The sequence below is a fragment of the Excalfactoria chinensis genome, chromosome 4 (assembly GCF_039878825.1).
Source record: "Excalfactoria chinensis isolate bCotChi1 chromosome 4, bCotChi1.hap2, whole genome shotgun sequence".
Lineage (NCBI taxonomy): Eukaryota > Metazoa > Chordata > Aves > Galliformes > Phasianidae > Excalfactoria > Excalfactoria chinensis.
Window position 1 is genome coordinate 75287070 of NC_092828.1, and position 19622 is coordinate 75306691.

General features: G+C 54.6%; 3 protein-coding genes across 7 annotated transcripts; 2 read left to right on the top strand and 1 right to left on the bottom strand.

Moving 5' to 3' along the window:
- Positions 1 to 3715: 3715 nt before the first annotated feature.
- CLDN2 (claudin 2) lies at positions 3716 to 6426 on the bottom strand. Of its 2 annotated transcripts, none has more exons than XM_072335605.1 (2): positions 6210 to 6426; positions 3716 to 5341 (listed from the first exon to the last, which is right to left on the bottom strand). In XM_072335605.1, the coding sequence occupies exon 2, from the start codon at positions 4917 to 4919 to the stop codon at positions 4236 to 4238; it is 684 nt and encodes a 227-aa protein (XP_072191706.1). In that variant the 5' UTR covers positions 4920 to 5341; positions 6210 to 6426; the 3' UTR covers positions 3716 to 4235. The 2 variants fall into 2 exon arrangements, with proteins under 2 accessions (XP_072191706.1, XP_072191705.1); XM_072335604.1 differs by having other exon boundaries at positions 3717 to 5072.
- RIPPLY1 (ripply transcriptional repressor 1) lies at positions 5552 to 10223 on the top strand. Of its 3 annotated transcripts, XM_072335607.1 has the most exons (5): positions 5552 to 5749; positions 8154 to 8270; positions 8782 to 8857; positions 9464 to 9534; positions 9605 to 10223. In XM_072335607.1, the coding sequence occupies exons 3-5, from the start codon at positions 8849 to 8851 to the stop codon at positions 9822 to 9824; spliced, it is 300 nt and encodes a 99-aa protein (XP_072191708.1). In that variant the 5' UTR covers positions 5552 to 5749; positions 8154 to 8270; positions 8782 to 8848; the 3' UTR covers positions 9825 to 10223. The 3 variants fall into 3 exon arrangements, with proteins under 3 accessions (XP_072191708.1, XP_072191709.1, XP_072191707.1); XM_072335608.1 differs by lacking the exon at positions 8154 to 8270; XM_072335606.1 differs by lacking the exons at positions 5552 to 5749; positions 8154 to 8270; positions 8782 to 8857 and having other exon boundaries at positions 9173 to 9534.
- A 70-nt stretch (positions 10224 to 10293) lies between these two features.
- Positions 10294 to 19447, top strand: PRRG3 (proline rich and Gla domain 3). Of its 2 annotated transcripts, XM_072334547.1 has the most exons (5): positions 10294 to 10358; positions 13139 to 13180; positions 13810 to 13991; positions 14770 to 16646; positions 17190 to 19447. In XM_072334547.1, exons 4-5 carry the CDS (start codon positions 16587 to 16589, stop codon positions 17724 to 17726), a joined length of 597 nt encoding a protein of 198 aa, XP_072190648.1. In that variant the 5' UTR covers positions 10294 to 10358; positions 13139 to 13180; positions 13810 to 13991; positions 14770 to 16586; the 3' UTR covers positions 17727 to 19447. The 2 variants fall into 2 exon arrangements, with proteins under 2 accessions (XP_072190648.1, XP_072190647.1); XM_072334546.1 differs by lacking the exon at positions 13810 to 13991 and having other exon boundaries at positions 16486 to 16646.
- Positions 19448 to 19622: the final 175 nt, after the last annotated feature.

The window sequence follows — 19622 nt, forward strand, 5'->3', positions numbered from 1 at the left end:
TACTCTTCTTGCTACTGCAGATTGTAAATGTGCTGGGTTTGCTGAGATTCTTAACTCGGAGCTCCTTTAGCGTAGATTAGACTTAAATTACGGAAAAATCTAATTGTGGCATTATTGAAATGCCTTGAAGATCAAATCTCTGTGTCATCGTAACGGATTTAATATGTAATTTTCCAAGGTAAATAACTTTTATAGCTCACCTGATAAATTTCTGAACTGCTGTTCAACCCCAGCCAGGAAGGTGCTTTCTAGCAATCACCCTGGGTGCACCCAAAGGACTGTTTCCTCTCTGTGTTACTGTGTCATGGTGTTTGTTCCTCAATATTTCTCACATGCTTTTCTTCAAAGAACAAAAGCTCCTTTAAAGCTCCCTCAACCAGCCCACTTCCAGGAGAAGCCTTGAGATTGTGGACAGACTTTTTTTTTCCCAGATTAAGGTGTTTTCCGAGGAAGAGCTGGTTTCTTGATAGCCCTCACCTGCATTGTGAAGTGTTCCATTAAAACCAGAAGAGCTGGGCACCAGCAGGGTGATCACCATGGCTTGGGGAAGGCAGAAAGCCTCTGGAAATGAGGAATGGGTGCCACTGATGCCAGAGGAGGAGTTGTGTCCATGCTGTGCTGAGGCTGCAGCATGACTTGGGAAGCAGCTGAGGAAGGAGGAAGGCAGAGGAATGCAGAGGCTGCTTCCAAGTGCCTTGGCCCATCAGGATTTTGGCCTGAAATTTCTTCCCCTCCCTCCCCTCCCCTCTGAGTGCTTCCCTGGGTTGCACAAGGATGGCCTCTCTTATCACCTGGTCTGATGCTGCTTAAAGAGTCTGCGTGAATTATTTGCTGCTTCAGATCCTCACTGGGAACAAGATGTGGGATGACAGAGAGCTAACAAACTTCTGCTTGCTCGGAGGCATATGTACAGCTGAAGAGTTCAGCCAGGGCTGCCCCTTTGTCTGAGGGATGCCCAGAGAACATGGAGGGATCTCCATGCTGACTGGGGCAGTGGTAGCAGCCACGCTCGGTACTGTTCACTTGTCCTTCCTCTTCTGACATAGTCATAGAATCACTAAGGTTTGAAGAGACCTCTGAGATCATCTAGTCCAACTGTTCACTTACAACCAGTATTGCCCATTAAACCTCATCCCTAAGTACCACATCTCCATGCATCTTGAACACCTCCAAGGATGGTGACTCCACCACCTCCCTGGGCAGCCTGTGCCACTGCCTCACCACTCTTATGGGTGAATAATTTTTTCCTAATAACCAACCTGAACCTCCTCTGGTACAACTTGAGGCCGTTCCCTCCCATCCTATCACTAGTTATGTGGGGGCACAAGCTGACCCCCACCTTGCCACAAACTCCTTTCAGGGAGCTGTAGGGAGCAGTAAGGTCTCCTCTGATCCTCCTCTTCTCCAGACCAAATAATCCCATTTCCTTCAGCCACTCCTCATAAGATTTGTGCTCCAGACCCTTCACAGTTCCGCTGCCCTTCTCTGGACTCTCTGTAAGGCCTCAATACCTTTCTTGTAGTGAGAGGCTGAATACTGAACACAGTGCTCAAGGTGCGGCCTCAGCAGAGCTGAGTACAAGGAGATGATCACCTCCTGCTCCCGCTGGCTGCACTGTTTCTGGTACAAGCCAGAAAGCCATTGGCCTTTTTGGCTACTTGGGCACACTGCTAGCTCACATTCAACCCACCCTGATCCAGGGGTCAGGAGGTCAGAAGGAAGCGGAGTGACTGAAACACATTTTCTGTAACTGTCCCTCCAGGTCTCGGCCCATAGCACAGGTGCAGCTGCAGGTTTGTGTGCTGGGCATTTATGGCACCTCTATCTCCTCTGAAGATAAGGGCATGTTAATCCTTTATTGCCCCCTTTCTTCATTTGAGGTACTGTTTGGAGTAAGAGGGGAAGTTTTCTCCTTACGACAGAGGATTAGTCACCAGTGCCCAGCCCTGCAGAGGGGGGCTCCTGCCATTCTACAAGGCCACCCTGCTGTCTGTGCACCATCCCACCCCTCCTGTTCATGTCCCCTTATATGATCTCACTCCTCTGTGCCCTTCTCTGCTTCTGCTGTGCAGGTGAGGAGCTGTGGGGCTGACCCTGCACCCTGGCCTGCTTGGCTCTGCTGCCCAAAGGCATGGCCTCATCCTGACTGCCGTCCTCTCTGGCCCTGGGCTGGGCTGCATCCAGCCTGGCCTCAAGGACCCGGCTTATCTCACTAATGGGGAACGTGGCTATTGCGTGAGGCAGAGATAACTGCTGCTGTATTCATGCACCCGTTGTCCTTCATTGTCTTCTCTCCTGCTCTTAGAAGAGGAAACTCTTTTCCAGCCTGCCTTTTCCTGGAGCCAAGTTTCTTTGGGTGCATTCAGCTTGGATAGAACACACAAAAACTGGACAGGGGAAAATTTCCTGACACAAGGGACTGGTATCGTGTGGGCCAGAGAGAAACCCTTAGGCTGTGGGGCACCTGGGGCCTGCAGTAGGGCTGAGCCCCAGAAACCTTCCCCAGGGTCAGCACACTCCCAAGCAGTGCCATGGGCCTGGTGCTCACATGCCCAAAGTGAGGGCATGCCCAGTATTGGTTTTGGTTGCACCCTACCCCCCTAGGGAAGGTGTGCAGGAGCCAGAAATCCTCCCTTCTGCTGCTCAAACAATAGCGTTAATAAGGCCAGCAATAGTAAAACTCTGAATAGAATGTTTCTAATGCACCCTTGTTTAATTAAGCCAGCATCTGCCTGCAGACACAGGCCATGCTGTCAGCCCTGAGTGGGAGTGAGGAGCGGAGGCAGAACATTCCTCCTCCTCTCCAGCAGGAAGTCTGTTGCCAAATATTTTCTTGCCTCCTCTCTGAATCAGCTGCCAAGGAGCAAAACATTTGCAGTGAAAGCCTTGAATGAAAGGTGGTGCCTGAGCACGGCATCTCGAGAGGTCATGGGATGCAGCTCCTGCTTGTCCTGCACACCAGCCCCCATCACCTCGGCCTTCTCCTTTCTCAAAGCAGCAGTGAGTAACTCAGCTTTGTCATCTGGCTGTGGATAGCGGGTGCACGGCCATTGCCTTGAAATCCACAGTGGTCCCTGATAATGAGCATCTTTCTCAGTGAGGAAGGAAGAAAGTGTGACTCACACTGTTATCAGGAGCGTTAGCCCCGCAGGTAAATGCAGTTTCACTGACGCAAGGTTAACGGTGACAAGGTTCTTGGTGAGGAACGTGCCTCAGCGGGGAACCTGGTGCCCTCTTTTCCAGGACCTAATCTAAATTGATTTACAAGGGACTGGCAGGTAGACCAAACTTCCCTGGGCAAAGTGGTTATTTTGCATCCGGCAGTGGGATGTAGTACCAAGAGACAAAGGAGGTGCTCCGAGGGTTAAAAACTGCTTGCTCCTCCATGGGCACTTTGTACCCTCCCTCTGTCCCCCCTGCCTTGGCACAAGTGGCTCTGCTCAGCATCACCAGAAGCCCCCACGCAGACCCTTGCTGGCTGCCGGGGCTGCGGCTGCACAGCACATCCCACTGATGCTAAAGGGATGCAGGGAGCAGGTTTGGCCCTGCCCTCCCATCCCAAACCTGCCCCTGCACGGACCCAAGGGCTTAGACCCACCTGCAGGACCCCTCTGTGTTTTATTTAATCTTCTTTATGGCCAAGAGCAAGGGATGGGTCTCCCTTTGCAGGATGAATGAAGCAGGCAGGTAAGCATGGCCCTGCCCTGCCACTGGTGAGGTGCTGGGATACTCCTTGGTGCTAGAGAAAAGTTCAGTCACAACCTGTCTAGAAACATAGATTTATTGTGGTACCAGCTTGCAATCAGTACTCCATCCCCCCGCACTCCCCCAAAGATTCTGGGCCCCTGTGGGTGCCCTAATCCCCCCCAGTATCTCCAGAGCCTCAGGTGAGCAGGTGAGCCCCAGCAGCACAGTTTCACTGTCCTTGCTGGGCTGTGGGCTGCAGGCTGGAGATTGGCTGTGACAAGGCTGCCATGCAGGGGCTATGGGTGCACTTCCAGCTGACTTGCAGGGGCAGTTCCAGCAGGCTGAAGGTACCAAAGTGGTAACAGAAGCTGGATTCAATGTCCTTCACCATCAGCTGGGATTTCTGTGCAGTCATATGTCAAGATCCCCAAGCAAGAGGTATTAGCGCGGGAGGCAAGGCTGCGTCTTCTCCTCTTACTGTGTGCCCTCAGTGCCAGCCCAGGTGTTTTGGAAGCTGGGAAAAGTGCTGACCAGGCGTCCTGCTGCTGCTACACGTATCCAGTCAGGTTGTAGGAGCTAAACTCACTCTTGGGCTTCTGCATCTGTTTGATGGAGGGCTGGGGACTCCTGCTTGCCAGCAGCCGGGGTGAGTAGGGGCTGGATGGGTCACGGGGTGGGCAGGAGGCACAGAGGATGAAGCCACCAATGAGGGAGAGCAGAGAGGAGATGATGCCCAGGTATAGAGCCTCCCCCAACTCAAATTTGGTGCTGTCAGGGAGCAGGGGGTTGTGGAAGTCTCGCAACACCACATGGATGTTCCACACCAGTGGGATAAAGCAGAGCAGCCCCCCAAGGATAAAGACCACACCACCCGCCACTGCCACTCTGTCTTTGGCTGGTGAGCCCTGATTGAAGACAGTGCACCTCATGCCCATCACGGCCATCAGGCAAGCAAGGGAGGAGACAGCACAGGAGCTCACCATCAGGGCCTGGGCTGCCTGGATGTCAGGAGGCAGGTTGAGCAGGGAGCTGTAGATGTCGCACTGAGTGATGCCTGTGCTGTATGTAGCACACTCCATCCATAGCCCCTTGGTGAAACTCACGGCTGTCACGATGCTCGAGCCAATGTAGGAGCTGATCTTCCAGTTGGGCAGCAGCGTGGTCGTCAGAGTGCCAATGTAGCCCAGGAAGGCCACAGTGTAGCCCACCAGCTGGAGTCCCATAGAGACCATGGTTGCGCTGGGTGTCACCTCTTCCACACATTTACCTTTCCATGGCCCTGCTAGCGGCTGCTCTCGCTGTGCCGAAGCTTCACCCTGCTCCTGTGGGTGCTGGTTTTGTGAGGGCACAGGCACGTGGGGAGAGCCGGGGGGAGGAGAAGTTACCTGAAAGAGTGGAAAGCAATCCCTCCTCGATTAACGATTGACTCGAGCCTGTGGAGAAGCGCCAAGAACCCTTTCACCTCTGTTATCTTCCCCGGCAGGCTTCAAGAGGTAGCACAGCACAGCCCAGGCAGGTCGCCAAAGCCCTTCTTTGTGCTGCAGGCAGGAAGGGGAGCTGGCTGGTCCCCAGCAGGTCTCTGCTGGACCATCTCCTACTGCATGGTGTCTCCTGGTGCAAGCCTCCCCAGCCACTTCTTCCTTCACCCTGTGCCCTGCTTAATGGAAATATTCTTTTGCTGCTGTACATTCCTCCAGCTGCCTTTGCAAACTCAGCTAATCTTTATCTTTCTCTGTTTTTGAGAAAAAAACAGGCAAAAAAAAGGAAGCCAAAACACTGTGTCTGCATGTTGTTTGTTTGGGACTGCTGGAGCTGCTTTAGAGTGGTGGCCCCGAGGTTTCCTCAGCAGAGGAATGGGGCATCTGCTGTTACCCATTGACCCCACAAAGAATCCAGCAGGGATGGGGCGAAGGGATGCGTTCTCTTGTGGCTGAATCACAGCTATCAGCCTTCTCGTATCATGATGACAGGGAGGAATGGCTGGTGACAGTGACACCTACATCCCTGGGAGAGCATGGAGGTCCACAAAGGAGAGCAATGCATGGGGCACAGTGTGTTAATGGTGAGTCCATGCCAGCTTCTGGGAGCATTCTGTCCTGCAGCGGAGTGCAGCATGCAGTGTGTGCTCCCCATGTGGGTGCTAGTGCCAGGGGGGGGTTCTGCCCTAGTTGGGGGTGGGTAACAGGGATTTGGCAGACACTGGGTGGTTTGTTTTCCCTTCACCTTGTTTCAAAATTCCCCCTGCTGTGGTTCTTGCGAAACAGCAAACCACACAGATACCGCCCAGCCAGCGGCCTCTTGCCCTGGGAAAGTTGCCGGCTGCGGGTGCAACCCCTCCCGGAGCCTCCGTTCCCCTTTCCCGGCCTTGGAACATCAAATGTTTGCTATCAAAATTTCCTGACTTTCATCTCCTTTCCCATGCGCAAACCAAGATACAGCATCTCAGTCTTAGGGGTGCTGCTACAGAACACCCAGGTTTTGGGTGACGGCAAACTGGGGCATGAGAGGGACCGTGTACTTACAGAGATGGCTGGAGATGTGGTTCGGGACCGAGGGCAGCTGCAGTCCTACAGGAAGAGGCTCGTCAGGGCTGGGGATCAGGGACTGCGAATGGTTCACGTCAGCTTTGCAAAATCCATCCACAAATCTCAGCCTGGAGGCTTATTGCAGATCAGAATTAAACCCTTTCAGTGTCAGGAAGGATTGAAGAAGTGGGATGCCTTGTTTTGCTTGTTTTTATTAATTATCAGGGTAGGTGGTTGCCTAAGTGGCTTGGGATACCAGGCTAGGGCGGGGGCAGTGGTGTGTGGAGGAAAGGCGGTGAGAAGAGATGGGGTGGAGTGAAGGGAGCAGAGCCAAGGATGGAAACCGGCTGCAGAGATGAAGCCAAATTCCTCCCTTGCCCTCCATCTGTGCTGGCTCCAGGGGCCCTTTGCTCTCAGTGGTGATGCCCGACTGGCAGGGGTACAGGGGGGGCATTTCTCCTGTGGGATTCAGCAGCCCCTGAGACCTGGCTTGGCCAGTGCTAGAAGAGAGTGGCTGGAGATCGAGCTGGGCATAGGGCAATGCAGCGTGCAAGCTAGCAAAGTGTTCCACCGCATACCAGTAGTACCCTGAGAGATGGACAACCACGGCATTTCCCTCTTGTGAGCTGAATCCTGTCCATACCAGGCTGTGTGCTGGGATCACAGGGCAGCAAAACACCAGCAGGTTGAACTCCCCAGACTTGCTTATCCTCTGTGGGGTTTGTTATTGTAAGACTCCTGGCCCAAATGAGGAGCAAATGGGGACGGTAATGAGGGCTGTGCTCGTGCCGTGCCCCCTCCCGCTCCCTGGCTGCTGCAGATGGACAGGGGCAGGGAGGGCCCCTGGTGACAAATTGTGCTCAGAGCCAAGCCGATCCTGGCCAATGTTTGGACACTGCTGGCAGAGCTACAGCACGGACCATTTGCTATTTTCTTTCCTTGTCCCAAACTAAAACTCTCCCAGGATCTGGGGTGACCTGCCTGCAAGTGGCACCTCACATCAAGTGCCCAGGCAGGAGAAGCACACGGGATGGGATGCATAGAGGTATGAACCTTGCACCCTCCTACTGAGAATCTTTCCTGCACTTCCTGATACTGTCTGCATCCCAAAGAGCCTAGAGAGAACCGGGCAGGCAGACATCACTGGCAAACACTGCAACAGCAAATTACAGAATCATAGAATTATTTGGGCTGGAAAAGACCTTTGAAGATCATCTAATCCAACTGCCCCGCTATGGGTATAGACATCACTTTAGCAGATCATACTGAACTGTTCTGCCAGGAAGGGACAGCCAGCTCTGGGTGGGTTGTGTCAAATCAGCAGAGTTCGCCACTGCTCTTGGTTGCCAGCTTTGTGCTGCAGCTGTGCCCAGCCCTGCAAGGCTAAAGCTTGGGGAGAAAATGCCCTGCGTCTGTGTCCCGCTTACCTTGGGACTGGTTCTGCAGCCAGCCTTGGGGATACGACAGCCATTATACACTATCCATCATATATAGCAGCCATTATAGCCATTATACACCACTAGCCATTATACAGCAGCTCTCTGCTGTAGGAATAAAACCTGGGACCTCCCTGGGGGACCTGAGCAGGGACATGTGGACCTGAGCAGGACCACCGCAATCCCCTGGCACCTATCTTCACCCCTGTTGTCTCTCGAGCATCCTTTGTCTCACCTTCTGGTTGGTCTGTGCTTGCTTCTGCTGCAGCCCATCACGCTGTCACTATCATGCCATCCCCATCCCCTGCCCACCATGATGCCCCAGCACTCCTGATCATTTCCCCAAATCCCCCCTCCCTTATGCAAATGGACACTAAGAACACTTAATCATCCTTGTTAATTGTCTTTGCCCTATCCTATTTACCCCCACGTCCCCCCCGAGCCCTCCTGGGGACTTTCTCACAAATGGTGTCTAACTTTTCCCTTCTGTGTTTTGCTTTTCCAGAACACCCCGCTTCCATTCCCCCCCAGCCCTCTGTTTACACAACTGGGACAAATTTCACACCACAGGGACTGCTACCCCTGAGCCCCCATCCCAACACTCTCCTGCCACAAAGAATTTGTGAGTCATTGGCCAGGGAAGGGCTATATATAAAGCTATCCTCACAAAGGGCCCGCAGCCTTGGAGGGGATACTGCTGCCACCATGGAAGCTGCTGCCTGTTGCCTGCCTCTTCACCGGCTCCCGTTGCCTACAGCTGGTGCTTGCCCAGCCCCAGGACTGCAGCAGGGGGGGAGGTACTTCAGGTGCAACATGGCTGGGGGGGGTGGGGGGGCAGCATTGGCTAGGTGGGAAGGCTCCAGGTGGGTTTGGGTGAGGGTTGTGCTGCTCCTGCTTTAGGTGCAGACTCCCTTGATCCCAGCACAGCGGGTGCAGAGCCTGGGAAGGAAAGCTGGGAGCTCCAGCAGGAAGGGGACCAACAGTGGGGTGGTGGATGTGCCTGGCACCAGGGCAGGGGTTGTGGATGTACTGGCAAGATTGGGGTGGGTGGTTGGGGTGTGGGTGAGCAAGGCATGGAGGGGAAAATGCAGGGTGGCCCCACTATACTTATCTTTCTGTCCTCCCTCCCTCAGACCCAAGCCACTCTGGAGACCATGGCTGCCACAGGAGGAGTACACAACCAGGCAGCAGAGGGAGCAGATGGACACTGTGAGTTTTATTCTTCCTGCTGGAGCCCGCTTCTTTATTCCAGTGGCAGTGTTGGGGTCACCAGCTTCTGGCCCCAGACTCCTTTATCCCTTGTAAGGACTGAGCAGAGGGCACTGTCCCCAAGGGTGCCTGCACCCTACTATCCTGCCCCAAGCCTGCAGGAGGATGGCTGCAAGAAGGGGTGAGCAGGGGATGCTTTTGGGTACCCACATTCCCCAGCATCACCTCTCCACTCCCCGAGCCTACAGCCTGCTGGGGCAGTGCCAGCTGCAGCAAACACAGCTGCTCTGTGGGGTCTGAAAGGGATGCCTGTTCCCAGCCTGGCGGGCATTCCTCAGGGGGTTAGCAGGACGCGTGGGCACAGCGGGGGAGATTACTCTGGCATAAAGCCCTTGTGTGGGGTTTAGATGCCAGCTTCCTTTGCGGGGAGCTAAATCCATTCCGTGGGGAAAATCAGGATGCAGTCTGACCCCACGCACACACTGCGCAGGGGCTGTGCGGTGGCGTGTAACCCTCTGATGTTAGGAGGGCGAGGGCTGTGTCACTGCCACTATGGAAGGGGCGGCAGGACATGGGGCAGGTCCCAGCCCGGCTCTGTCTCCGCAGGCTCAGCCCCTGGATGCTGCAGGAGAGCACGGCAGTGACAAAGCGCTCGCACTGTTCCGCCACCCGGTCAGGTACGTCCGTGTGCCGGTGCCGTGCCCGAGGCTGAGACAGGCAGCTCCTCACGGTGATTCTCCCCAACAGGCTCCTGTGGCCCAAATCCAGGTGCTTTGACTATCTGTACAGCGTGGGGGAGAAACTCCTGGAGAACTTCCCTGTGCAGGCCACGCTCTGCCTCTACGATGACTCGGACAGCGAGGGGGACGAGGCCGAAGATGACGACGAGGATGGGGATGAGGGGAACGAAGTTGAGGCCGGAGTTGCGGTGCCCGCCGTAGGGTCCGGCTCCCCGCGGCCGGCCTGAGGGCAGCGCGGCACGGGGATGGAGCATGAGCGAGGCGCCGGGCAGCGCGGGGCAGTGCGGGGCAGCGCCAGCCGGGCCCGGCAGGCCGAGCAGCCGTGACGCTGAGAGCGGTGCAGGGCCCGGCCCCGTGGAGCGAGCACCGGGCCCAGCGGGGCTGGCGGACGGTCAGCGGAGGAATAACGCGTGTGTGAAACTCCGAAGGCCGCCCGCAGCCCGCAGCCCCCATCGCGGCCCCGCAGCGCCGCCCGCAGCACGAAGCGCCGCTCCTCAACGGGCGGGGAACTACTACTCCCGGCAGCTTATGCGGCCGTATCGCACTCTCCCATTGGCTGCACGCTCAGCGGAGTCCACATTTGATTGGGGAAAGAGCTCGTAGGCCCGCCCTCTCTTTTGCTTCGCCCTTCCTATTGTAGAGTCGGGAGGAGGAGGCGGGGGGATGCGATTGGCTGGGGGGCGGCTCGGGGGGCGGGGCTTTCTTCTTCCTGCCCGTCGGCGGGAGGGAGCGGCAGCGGCGGGGCGCGAGGCCGCCATGAGGTACGGGCGGGGTGGCGCGAGGCGGGCTGTGGGGCGGCGGGGATGTTCGGGTGGTGTGGGAGATTCGGGTGGTGTGGTACCGAGCGGGGTATGGGGAGGAGCTCGGGCTGTGGTGATGAGGATCTGTGGGGGAGATGCCGGAGATCGGAGTGTGGGTTGGGGGGGAGCTGCGGGCAGGGCGGGCCTGGCTGGGTGCGAGACGTGCTGTGGGGTCGGGCGCCCCTGTGGCGCTGCTGGGGCGGGGCGCGTTTCTCCAGGACCGGCCTGGCCCCGTACTGTGGGTGCTGGCACACAGCATCGCTGGGCTGCCGGCCGTGGCAGGAGCGGGAGCAATTCCTGCTTACTGGGTACGGCTCTGCCGTCGGTCGGTCCCTCTCCACACCCGTGCCGTTACCCGCTGCTCGGACTGTGCGGGCTACGATCGCTCGCCAGCCTTTGCCAGCACGATTTCCTCCTTTGGCACCAGTGAGGGGAGCGGGGGCGGAGGTGGGGGAGCCCGGGGGAGAGACAAATGTGCGACTGCAGCATCCTCGCACTCACGGCCGCATCCCTCCCACCTCCTCGCTGTTGCTGTAGCAACCTCCCGTCGATGGGGTATTTATAGAGGAGTGCTGAGAAGCGGGGTGACGGGGCTGGGTGGGTGTCTGCCGGGTCACCCTCCAGCTTCTCTTATACGGTGGGTGGGTGGGTGCTCAGGAAGTGCTGCTTGCCAGCTGCCGGCCCAACGGCTTGTCTGAACCCGGGGGCGGTCAGGGATCTGTGCGTGGAAATGAGATATCCGTGTTGCTCACCCTTGTTGCGTGCATCCGGGCGGGCATCTCTTGTGCTTACAGGCTTGTGCAGAGCGGGCTTATTGTTGTGCTGGAATAAAGCGTCTCTTGTTTCTGACACTGGGTGGTGCATTGGCACGGATGTTTGGGGGGAAAAAAAAGTTAAAGATGATGAAACTGATCATTACTGTACTTCTACGCCTGCAGTGTCAGGCTCCATGTATAGCATGCTTCAGAGCAATAAAATCAGGTCAGTGTCTGCTCACAGCTGACAGAACCTATGAGGGAATGTGTGACTCCTGTGTGCGCCGATCAGACTTGAGAACGTGGTTTGGAGGAGCGAGATCAAGTGTTCCATTCCTTGTGAAGAGAAACATGGATGACTGCCCAGCCTGGGGAGTGTGAGATGGCAAACCTGTCACGTGGAATTGTTCTGCTGCTTTTCCTCTGTCCTGTTTAAATCCCGGGCTAGGTGTTGCAGAGTTTCTCAGTCTCTTTAAAAGAAACTGCGCTTTGCTGATGGAAAACAGCTCCGGGCATCCTCGGTCTCTTGCTGCTTTTGGTACAGAAAACATGCAAAACCTGATTTGGGCAGTGAGAGACATTAGTTTGACTGAGAAGGTTTGTGTCAGTGAGATCTGATAACTCCTGATGTGGCAATACACCAGCACTGCTGTGTGCCTGGATTCCAGCCTTTTGAGTGAAATAGAAGCGTGTTTCCTGTGCTGCTGACCCAGAGGATGTCTCTGTACTGCCACTGACCTCCCCCCAGCAGAGAGCTAATTGAAGTGATTGCTCTGAATATCTGCAGTCCTGGATCTCAGATCAGCTCGTTTGAGTTCCTGCTGTTTCTAAACTGCCTTTGCTCCTACATCCACAATACATCCCTGTGGGAACTGGCTCGCTCTTTTGATGGAGTTGTGGTTTTGTCACAGCAAGGTGTCACGGAAGGTGAGAGATGAGTTTGGCCAGGATGATCTGATCTGTGGAATCCTGAGCGCAGTGAAAAAACAAAACATGGAAAATAAGTGAGTGGAATTCCTCCTGCAAGCAGATAATAGTATGAATCCTCTTCCGAATTTCACTGTTGCGGGGTTTTTTTGCTTTTGTTTTTGAAGTGTGAAAGGTGCTTTTCTAGCAGGAGTGCTGACATCCTGTGTATGCAGGGAGTGCTGCTGCTACTTTGAGCTTTGCCAAACACCCTTTAGGAGATGCGTATCTTTTTCTCTCCTGATAAGTTGTCAACTTGATGGCAATAGAGAAGACAGTTCAGCCATCCTTATTGCAGACTGTGGGTAAGAGTTACAGAAGTGAGAATTTACTTGAATTTACTTGCAAACCACATTGATAGCTTTACCTGTATCCATCAATCCTGTCTTGGAGGGAAGAGCACCAGTTTGTTTCCAGCAGCTTTCAATTCTCAGGTCATCCCATATGCAGATCCTGCTCTTGCCTTCCTAGTTAGCTTGTCTGTTTGCATCATGGGGCAGCACATGTCTGCAGGGACCTGCCCTCGGCAGCTGTTCTCATCATGTCCTCATCGGGTGTGCCTTGATTCCATGAATGGGAGACTCTCCCTTTTGCTCTTGGTGCTGGATGTGTTGGTCTGCTTCTCTCAGGAACTGTTTCTTTCTGAGCATTCTTTATTCTGTGGACTCAAAAGTTGGGAGCTTAGCTAGTTGCAAGGTTGGGCCTGCTGGCCCCACTGGTCCAAGGGCTACATCCAATCAGTTCCTGCTAAGGGTGAGAACTGCTGACCCTGTACGCAGCAGCATGGGCTGATGTGAGGGGTGGGGATGCCCTAACTCCCTCAACCACACATCAGGTGGGGAGGCTGAGTGGTCCCTGGTTCTCCAGGGAGGTAACATTTGGCTGACAGTTTCATGGGTCTTACAGATAGCACCCTGCTTTCTGCATCATTCTGACCCTGAATGTTGGAGGGCTTGGGCTTTAGTGTCTGCTGGGCTGCAATTGAAACTGTTGATAACTCTCCTGTTTTCTTCCCTGCAGGTAGGTGGGAGTCCCCCGCAGCCGAGAGAGGCAGCATGGCAAGTAAGTGTTCCCTGTTCCCCTCCAGCACCACTACCATCTCTTCATCTGCGGTGGGGGAGTGTTTTGCAGATGCCTCCCAAGCAAGAGGCACCTGTATTATCGGGGTGGGTCAGATGCCACTGACTCCGAACCCTAATCCCTGTGCATTGTCTGAGGTCCAGCCTGCCTTGCGCCTCTCTTCTCTCTGCAAGGTGGGAGGTATTGAAGGGCAAACCTCTCCAGGATTGCCTTTATTTCTGTGAGGCTTGTTGCAAAAGCCCCTCCCTGAGGCTTTTTGGACTGACTGATTCCTTTGCAGGTATTGCTGGTCTGCACCAAGATCTCCCAGCCGTGGTGCTACCCAGGAAGGTGGCCCATGATTCAGGCCATGCTGTCCTGCAGCCCATGTTGGCTGGGACACTGCGGCTCTATGTTCCTGGCAGAGATCTGTTAGTGGTGTAACGTAGCCCTGCTGGAACATGTTGCATCTTGGTGAGTGAGTGCCCAGCACATGTAGCCATTCAGTGCCAGCAGCTGTGAGGACTAGCCTGGCAAAAGCTGGGCTGAGAACAGTAAGGGTGCAGGGTGGAAAACAGCATGTGATCTGTGAAAGGCTGGACTCAACCCTCTGTCCTTGCTTATCTGGGCAGCCTGCAAAGAGGCTGCATGCAGTGATGCAATGGGAACTCTAAAGAGGATGGTGGTTGTGAACAGGAAGATGCTACAGATCTGGCTGGAATCTTAGGATCTGCTCACAGGGTGTCACCAGAGCCAGCTGTGAAGGTGGAGGCAGTAGCCAAGCTGGACAGGAGGAAAACTCCAGGGATGACAGGTATGCCTCCTTTTGTTGTCTGTACTATGCTAGGTTGGGGAGGGAGCAGAGATCTCCAGGCAGGTTCTGCCACAAAATATACTTTTAATCTAGTATTAATGAGGAGGGTACCCAACTGTTGCCCTGCCTTCCTGCACTTCCTTTCCCTCATAGACCTTAGGTGTTGACTTAGTAGCACTTGCTCCTTGTGGAAGCTGTCCCCTGTGGTGGCAGTGCCCCCTGCCAAGCAGTTTCTGTCATACTAACCCTGAAGGATGCAACTTGTAGGAGTGGTTTGTGGTGGCCAGCACATTCACCTGCATGTGCTTCCCCAGAACTGCAGTCCTGGCTGCCCCTTTCCAGGTGCACCCATGTGTCATTTGGGCAAGGCAGCCCTGGGTAGAGGTATGGCTAAGCCTGCCTACCACCAGGGGCCAGCATCACCTTAAGAAACTTAGAAGGGATGGCAGTGAACTCTTGCTCCCCCAGCCTAAAGCTCTAATCTTTCCTGTGCACTGGTGCTCCAACTGGTGTGGGGAGACTTGGAGAGGCACAAGGAGTCAGTACGGACACTGCTTGGGTTGGAAAAGTCTTCCCTCTGTCCTGTGGTTTGGAGACAGCTCCTGCTCAGCTGTCTGCTCTTCTTGTGAGTTGAGGATCCCAAGTCAGAGAGGAGAGTTTACAAGGCTCTTGTGTCCGGAGGCCACTGGTTTGCCTGCCCCGATTCCCATGCATGTGCTTTCCACGTAAAAGAGGAGAAGGATCAGTGACTTAGTTTCTGCTCTTCTGTCATTTCTAGGTCCTCAGGGGAGATTTTCTTGGGGAAGAGGCACATGCCTCCATCACAGCATGTTTTCAACTGAGACGTTGTTTTTGATACCTGCCTGCGTGTCTGTTTTTATTTCCATCATAGTGATCAGTTCAGCAAAGCAGGGTCAAGTGACTGGTATCTGCAGGGATGGAAAACCTTGCAAGTGAGATACGCATCTAAGCTTGTTGCTCCAAGGTGGGAAGGAAGATGGAAAAAGTCTCAGGCTCAAGTGCTGAGAAGGGGAGAGTTAATAGCACAGCCTGATCAAGGCAGAAAGCCAAGGAGGTAAGGCCAGATTTCTCCAGCGAAAGATGGGACGTTTGCAGAATGGATGGTGCCTTTGTGACCTGGAAAGGGTCAGGAGAAAGCCAGCCTGCCAGCCTGCTCTATCTTCAGCCAGGACAGCCCTCCTTGACTGGGAAAGCCAAGGCAAGCTGATCCCTGCCCTCCAGCAGAATGCCTTCTGTGCCTCTGGAAGATGCTTTTTCTGGTTATCCTTGTTATTTAAGGGGAAAGAAAAAAAAAAGATATGTTTGCATAATAAAGTTGATTCTGAAGGGAAAGTCTCTGACTCACATCATTCATGCTGTTCTTCATTCACACCTCAGTGGTTCAGCCTTCTGCAAACTCTCTCGCTGAAGCAAGCCATTAATAAATCACTTGGGGGAAATGCACCTACACAGCACGTAGAGAGCACAATACCTCCAAGCATGGAGTGGCGTAGCACTGTAGTAGTTTCATACACTGTGATCTTTCCCCTGCCTTGACACTTGTGAGTATTCTCAAAAATACCTTTCTGTATTATTTTAGGAGCAGGAGAAATGGAAGGTAAAGCTAAAGGAAACATGTTGACCTTCTTGGTGGCAGGCTGCTACTGAATGTTACATTTGATCATTTACTAGGCATCCTTTTCTGTTCTATCTGATTTGGTCTAATGGGACACACTGTCAGTCCCCTTACCTCTTTGTCCTGCATCTGTTCTTGTTGCTGCAGTGTGAATTGGTTCATCTGCTTGATCTATTGGAAGATTGAGCCTGAGGGTGAAAGAGGTAAACAGGCTGCTGTAGATCAGCCAGCTGACCTGATTCATCTTACTCAAAGGATGCAGTGAGATTGGCTGGGTGGGAAGAGTCAGTATCAACCTACAGTTGGATGGGTTTGGCTGCATACAGAAGGGCTGCCTTGTGAAACGTGTGTGGGATGTTTGTATCCTGGGAGGGTCATGGTCTGTGTACAGTGTTGCTTTCTGGACAGCATCTCACCTTTCCTGTGCTAATGGGGTCAGTGTCCCTATGCTGGGAACTCCCTTTTCCCCTGGGAGGCTCTACCTGACCCTGGGTCCTCCTTCTGAAGTAGTTTTCCTATAGTAAAGGGGCAGTAAGGTGAGATCCCATCAAGGGCAGAAGGTTAAAAACAAGTCTATTGGATCTGTCCTGTGTGTTCTGACACTGCCAATTTCTGTGTATCTGGCATCCAGCCCTGTTGGAAGGATGTTGCTGGTGCTGCGTGTCTCTGGGCAGACCACAGTAGCCCTGCTCCCTGCTGTGTGCACTTCCTCAGCAGGCAAAATGCTGTGCTAACTGAACTGTGGGCCATTTGGTGTTTGGGATGCCTGTTGCACCAAAAGCAGGTGGGAAAACCTTTCTGTACAGAGGCCGGGTGCGGGTTTGTCGCTGTTCAGCATCTGTGCCTTGTGTGTTGCAGTGTTCTTGGGGGCCAGGAATGCCCACTCAATCCTGAAGCGCTTTCCCCGAGCCAACGGCTTCCTGGAGGAGATTCGGCAGGGCACCATCGAACGGGAGTGCATGGAGGAGGTCTGCAGTTATGAGGAGGTCAAGGAAGTGTTCGAGAACAAGGAGAAGACAGTGAGTTTGTCCCACCCTGCTCCTCAGTGGATGTGTGAGGCACTTACACCTTAGTGTGCCGTGGGTGAAGAAAAGCACGGTGGGAATGGCCTCTCCTGTTCCTTCTGTCCTCTTCAGTCCACAGGCAGTGTGCTGTAACCTGACTTAGCAGCATGATTTACCCTTGCTAGGCAATGTTCTCTCCTTATCATTGCTGGCACACCCTGCACAGCTGCAGGTTGAACTGGCACTCCCCTGGCATGTACGAGAGATTTACACTGCTGTCCCCACATCTCCAGGTGGGTGTTGATGTTGGCCATATTTCTCCCTGCTTAACGTGGGGGCTGGTGGCCGCTGTTGAAGTTTTGTTCCCATCTTCTTTTTTGCTGGGTCCTGTAGTTGGTTCAACAGAGCTGCTCACAGCCCTGGTGAGAGTGCTGCAAGGCAGCTGGAAAACGTCTCTGTTGTAGGCTTGGGGACAGCAGTATTTATTGCATGTGATGGCTAGGGGCTGCTCGTCCCACGTGCAAGCACATGGTAGTTCCTTCTCTGTTCCTGCTGCAGATGGAGTTCTGGAAGGGCTACACCAACTCTGTGTACTCTGTCAAGGACCCTGGGCATAACACAGAGCGCTCAGACGCTATGTATGTGGTGGTGCCCCTCTTGGGAGTGGCTCTTCTGATAGTCATCGCCCTCTTCATCATCTGGAGGTGCCAGCTGCAAAAGGCCACCCGTCACCGTCCTTCCTACGCCCAGAACCGCTACCTGGCCAGCCGAACGGGACGCAGCCTTCCCAGGGTCATGGTGTACCGCGAGCGGTCACAAAGCCAAGGGGAAACTCAGTATCAGCGAGAAGCGAACAACCGAGGGGCTGGAGACAGCAGAGCAGGGGACACCCCCCAGCAAGATGGCACTCTCTGCCCACCAGAGCACTCGGTCTCTGTCCTCTCCAGACTGTCCAGCGCCACCCCTCCACCTTCTTATGAGGAGGTGACGGGGCACCCAGAGAGCAGCAGCGGGGAAGAGACCAGCATCTCCTACAATGACCCTCCACCAAAGTATGAGGAGATTGTTGCTACTGCTCCTGCTGCGGGCAAATAGAGGGTCTGCCTCTCTTCTGCCTCTTCACACACTCATGCTCGTGCACCCACACCCTTTGCCACGCTCAGAACTTTGTTCAGGTGGCATTGATGTCCCCGTCTCACTTGTACAAGCTGGTGCCATCACACAATAGCCTTACCTTCCTTACCAAAAAACAGCTGTCCCCAAGCAGGGTGAAGGTGGGATGTGGGTCTCTGGGTTTGACCAGCCATCCCTTGCTCCCTGCTCACATAAGTGCTGCAGCAGCCAGAGCAGAGCAGCAGTTTGTTCCTGGCTCAAGGTGGGGGTCCTCCCCACGGCGCGTTGGATTTCTTCACTTCCCCTCAGACATAACATTTCCCATGACTAAAACAGCCTCACTGCCTCCCCGGGGCTCTGCTCAGCCTTACCCTGTGTGCATGCTGGCTCATGGACCTGAGGCACTTGTGGGGCTGGTGTTGGGATTGGTCTTTTCCATACCCAAATCAGCAGGGATTGGTTTGTGATGTGCTGAGACCGCAGTCCTTGCTGCCTTCTGTTTGATGCTTGGTGCTCTGATGAGGAGGCGAGAAGGCAGGGGGGGGCTGCTCTTTTTTGTTCCTACAGTTTGTGACTGTGTGGATTTGCTGCCTGGTGGGAATGGGGAGCCCAGTCCATCCTGTAGTGATGTTTGTCGTTGAGAGTTAGGGGAGGGACTGGCTGAGGAGGTGCTTTGTGATTTAAAACCTTTTGGAAAGGGAGAAAGGTTTGTGGTGGTCTTGCACATGAGGTAAGTTGCTTTGGAACCACCAAGATGGCTGCACAGCTTTAAGCAGCAGGGATGTGCCTCCTTCCTGCAGGTGCCTGCCTCACCTGTTTGGTGCCCTCACCAGGTGTGGGATGCAGGAACAGGGTGGCTGCAGATGTGCCAAACCTCCCTTCAGCCTTCCCTTAACCTCTCTGTCCTGGTTCTCTTTCCAGGGCTCTTGTCCTCCAAGCTGCTCTGGTGGGCAGAGCATATGGCCATGGCCATGGTGCAGAGGGCCTGTTGGCAGAGATGGCTGCAAAGATGAACAATGATTGTGCCACCAACCAGGCTCTGGCAGCTGGGGATGCTGATGGGATGGGAGCAGGGCTGACTCCTGCCCTTGGAGCCAGGGCAGAGTAGAGCACATGCTTTGCCGTGGGACCAGCGTGTCCCCTTTTCCTAGGCAGCCACTTCTGGGGTCCATGCGATGGGTCTGTCCTTTCCCAGTCATGTCTGATGGGCTGTAAGGGGGTTCTTCTTACCAGCCCCCAGCCCAGAACCTTGTAGCACTGCCACCCTGTAGCGTTCACCCCAGCACCCCAGCACCAGTCTCCACCAGCACCAAAAGGCTGTGGTGTACCCGCAGGCTGCCCATGCCCACTGTCCTTCTCTGTCCCAGTGATGCTCTCAGCCTGGAGCTGAGGCTTGCCCAGCATGGCTGTCCCCGGGTCAGGATACAGGCTCGTGGGGTCTGCAGCTGCCGGCACCTTGTCTGTCCCTTCCCAAGGCCTTCACTCTGCCTTTTGGCCTTAGTAAACACGGGTGATGGGACGACCTGGCGACGAGTGCCAGGGTCAGAGCTGGGAAAGACCGGAGGGAGTCAGAGGGCGCTCTTGGATCCTCCGTCTTTGATGCGCGGTCATTACCTTTGCGGTTTGTATTCTGTCAAACTTGGTCTATTTCTGTGCAAAAGAAAAAAAAAAAGAAGGTATTTATTAAAAAACCCTCACTGTCTGAGCGGCACACGGTGGCTTCTTCCCATAGTGCTGGGACGGGGCATCGCACCCCGCATCGCTGGGCATGCGACCAACCGGGAAGGTCCTATGGGCCCGGCTGGTACGTGGGAATGAGGGATTTCCTGACGGCCGGGAGGGGATTCGGGCACACAGCTCGTCTCGGCATTCCTCTGC

Excerpts from the sequence above, each read along its gene's own strand:
- PRRG3 (XM_072334546.1), top strand. Across the intron at positions 16,647-17,189 it reads TCGAGAACAAGGAGAAGACA|ATGGAGTTCTGGAAGGGCTA; the intron begins GTGAGTTTGTCC and ends TTCCTGCTGCAG.
- CLDN2 (XM_072335605.1), bottom strand. The coding sequence starts at position 4,919 with ATGGTCTCTATGGGACTCCAGCTGGTGGGCTACACTGTGGCCTTCCTG.
- RIPPLY1 (XM_072335606.1), top strand. The coding sequence starts at position 9,410 with ATGGAAGGGGCGGCAGGACATGGGGCAGGTCCCAGCCCGGCTCTGTCT. Across the intron at positions 9,535-9,604 it reads CTGTTCCGCCACCCGGTCAG|GCTCCTGTGGCCCAAATCCA; the intron begins GTACGTCCGTGT and ends TCTCCCCAACAG.